A 3,625-nucleotide genomic window follows, 5' to 3' on the forward strand; every position below is an offset into this window, starting at 1 on the left:
CACCGGGGAGGTGACTGTGTTCACGGCGAGCGACCGGGAGACATTTCGTGTTTTCNCCCTTTTCGCAGGCATATCCATTAACAATTCCCACCTGCTAGAGTTTGCTGTGAATGCCGGCCGAGAAATGATGGAGCTGAACGAGAACCGTGCACTGGCTGGTGGCCGACGCGCCTCAGTACGCAATATAAAGCGTCCGCTTGCCATTACGGACAGGGAAAGAGATGCGGTACGGGAAATTGAACTCGGCCATCTGGACATCACAAGCGTTGAATTCGACCTGTTCTACGTGCGTGAGAATATGGAGGAGCCACTTGACGCCGCCGCTGCCGTTGCGTACAGACTAATCTTGGGGACTGGTCTTCCTCAGAAGTTTCGCTGCCATGATGACACGTTGCTGAACTTTATCCTCCAGTGTCGGAAGAAGTACCGCAGTGTGCCGTACCACAACTTCTACCACGTTGTGGATGTATGCCAGACCGTATATACCTTCCTGTACAAGGGCGCTGCCTGCGAAAAGCTGACCGAGCTCGACTGCTTTGTGCTGCTGGTGACGGCGCTGGTGCACGACCTTGACCACATGGGGCTGAACAACAGCTTCTACCTCAAGACGGAGTCCCCGCTAGGTATTCTGTCCAGTGCGAGCGGCAACACCTCGGTGCTGGAGGTGCATCACTGCAACCTTGCCGTCGAAATTCTCTCCGATCCGGACTCGGATGTCTTTGAGGGACTTGATTCTGCCGATCGCGCCCTGGCGTATCGCGCCATGATTGACTGTGTGCTTGCAACGGATATGGCGAAGCACGGGGCTGCGTTGGACGGTTTTCTGGAGTTGGTGGCACACCCCGATCCGAATTTAGTGAATTTTCGGCAAATGACTATGGAAATCTTGCTGAAGGCGGGTGATGTCTCGAATGTGACGAAGCCGTTTGACATTTCTCGTCTGTGGGCCATGGCGGTGACGGAGGAGTTCTACCGCCAGGGCGATATGGAGAAGGAGAAGGGTGTGGAGGTGCTGCCCATGTTCGATCGTTCCAAGAACACAGAGTTGGCCAAGGGCCAGATTGGCTTCATTGATTTTGTTGTCGGCCCGTTTTTTAAGAAGATTGTGGAAGCCTGCCTCACTGGCATGCAGTGGACGGTTGACCGTGTGAACAGCAACCGTGCACAGTGGGAGCGTGTGCTTGAGGCAAGGTAATTACAGGAAGAGTTGCAGGGGAACCGATGAAAGAAGTACCAGCAATGTTTTCAAACACTGATGAGTCTTTTATTATCATTGCCATTATTAAAGGAGAAAAACATTTGGACTTTGTATAAATGTGTATTTCATTCAGACTCCAGGGGCATGCGGAACCGTTGGCTTTAGTGGTTGTCATCTTGTGTAACCACTTGAATGGCTTCAAAGGATCCTTGTCTTTTGTTGTTGTTTTGCGGCTGTGGGGATTTGTGACCTCCCCTCCTCGCTTATCTGGTTTCTGCTGCAAGTTTTATGTATATATTTGGCCGCTGACAAATATCTTCGTTGCGGCCGTTTAATTCTGTTTGCTCGCCCTTTTTGTACGTTTTTTTTTTTGTGTGTGGGGTGGGGGTGGGGAGGGGTGGGAGGGGCGTTATTTTTCTCGTCGAGGAATGCGTGCTTCCGCCCCGGCCACGCTGTCCTCTTCTAGTGCTCCTTTTCATCCTCTTTATTCCCCCCCTACGCTCCTACCAATTTTTTTTTTGTGTGATTGCATTTGGGGAGGCGAATGAAGCTGCGCCGGTTTGTTGCGAGATTTTTGTTTCAGTCGCTTTTCCCCTTCCCCATTACGGGCGGTCTCTGCAATGTAGTGTGGCGTCGTTGGTGCGGGTGCGTCGCGGGGGGGGAGGGAAACTGGGGAGATCTTCGTTGCGCCGTGCGTGCCGTGCAGCGCACTGCACCGCACCCGCGTCCATCGCCCGCTTCCTCCGGAGAAGGAAGAGCAGGAGGTGTGTGGTTTGAGCTGCTCTCATGTACACACACGCGCGTGCATCCACACCTGCGGCTGGCCCTCACTTTCTCAACGTTGTTTTTCATGTACATACGGCTGCTATGTATTTCTTTTTTATTGTCTGGGGAGCCACCGGCAGTAGCCACCTATCAACAAGGAAACAAGGGGAGAAAAAAAAGAGGCAAACACCACTGACGGAGGAGGTGTTCTTACATCAATAAGACGCCCAAGATGATTACATGGCTTTGTTCCTTTTGATTTTTGATTTTTGGCTTTCCTGTCGTCCTGACTGTTGGGCGTCACGGGATGTGAGGGCGATGAAGGAACGGGGTAAAAGTAATGCACGAACGAAAAGACCGAAAGACAAAGTGGTGGTCCTGCCGCTGCTGATGCCGCTGCAAAGGGGTTGACGGCACTGGGGCTGCGGGCTGAAGGTTTGGGCGCATGCGCCTCTCTGCGTGGCTCACTCCCTCCCGTTTTCTTCCTTTTTTTTTTTTCTCTCTATTTCCCTTCCGCAAAGAGGGAAATAGTGATTTTTACTAGACACAGTCTCCTAATTACGCGATGGTGGAGACGGGCGGTCGCCACCTCTTTGAGGCGTTAACCCTCTGCGAGGTGATTCTCTCCCGCTACAAGCGATGCAACTTGCAACTTGACGAAACAGAAAAGAAGGCGTTTCACGCGCTTTCTGAGCGATTTCATGAAATTGCGCCTGGTGCAGCGGAGGATTCTGCGTTGTACGCCAAACGACATGACGGCGTAACCGCGGCTCCGGTGGTTCCGGCGATCGGGGCGGCGGTTCAGTCTCCCATTGAGTGCGTTACAAGGCTAATGGAAAAATGTATTGACCTCCTCCTCCCCATTAAAGAGGTCCTGATGATGCTCAATGAACAGCTATCCGCAGTGCTGCGGGCCGACCATACACGCACTTACTATCTTGACCCCGGTGACGAGCTGCTTCTCGACCCTGTGAATGGCGTAGCGGCGCCGGCGGACGAAAGCACGCCGCTGGGTAAATCACTGACCTCCATGGAGTCCTTCAGCATCGCCGGGACGCTGTACATACCACTGTCGCACAAAGGCAGAGTCATCGGCTGCGTCGAAAGCCCTTCTGGTAGGACCGACTACCACAGTAACACACTAATCGATGGTGTTCTGCGTGTAACTGCAACTGTGCTTCACAACGCCATTGAGTCGGAAAGACTGAACTGGAACAAGGAAAAGGCAGAGGCCATGCTGACAATGGCGACGCAGCTCGCCCGTGACAACCTGGACGAGGCCGTGCTTGCCAACTCCATCATGAACACCGCCAAGGCGCTCACGGAGAGCGACCGCTGCAGCATCTTCCTCGTCAAGGACGACACACTGGAGGCCCACTTTGAAGATGGCAATATTGTCACCATCCCGATTAGCGCGGGTATTGCGGGATTTGTGGCCCAGTCAGGTGAAACAGTAAACATTTCCGATGCGTACGCCGACGAGCGCTTCAACCGCGAGGTGGATAAGGCAACTGGATACCGCACCAAGACGATTCTCTGCATGCCTGTGACGTATGAGGGCTCGATTGTGGCCGTTGCCCAGTTGATCAACAAGCTGGACATGGTGACGGAGAGCGGCCTGAGACTGCCACGCACCTTTGGCAGGCGCGACGAGGAGCTTTT

General features: G+C 53.4%; 2 protein-coding genes across 2 annotated transcripts, besides 1 other annotated feature; both read left to right on the forward strand.

The window, feature by feature from the left end:
• On the forward strand, positions 1-1,195 carry Tco025E_09502 (cyclic nucleotide phosphodiesterase; the record flags this gene model as incomplete). The annotated part of the gene is made up of 1 exon (XM_029376319.1): positions 1-1,195. A coding segment is annotated over one exon (1,195 nt), but the record flags the coding sequence as incomplete, so codon positions are not given.
• Positions 1,196-1,576: 381 nt separating this feature from the next.
• Positions 1,577-1,605: a sequence feature (G-rich).
• A 923-nt stretch (positions 1,606-2,528) lies between these two features.
• Tco025E_09503 (cAMP specific phosphodiesterase) lies at positions 2,529-3,625 on the forward strand (the record flags this gene model as incomplete). The annotated part of the gene is made up of 1 exon (XM_029376320.1): positions 2,529-3,625. A coding segment is annotated over one exon (1,097 nt), but the record flags the coding sequence as incomplete, so codon positions are not given.

Source organism: Trypanosoma conorhini, assembly GCF_003719485.1.
Source record: "Trypanosoma conorhini strain 025E chromosome Unknown Tco_14.4_contig_01146, whole genome shotgun sequence".
NCBI classification, from domain to species: domain Eukaryota; phylum Euglenozoa; class Kinetoplastea; order Trypanosomatida; family Trypanosomatidae; genus Trypanosoma; species Trypanosoma conorhini.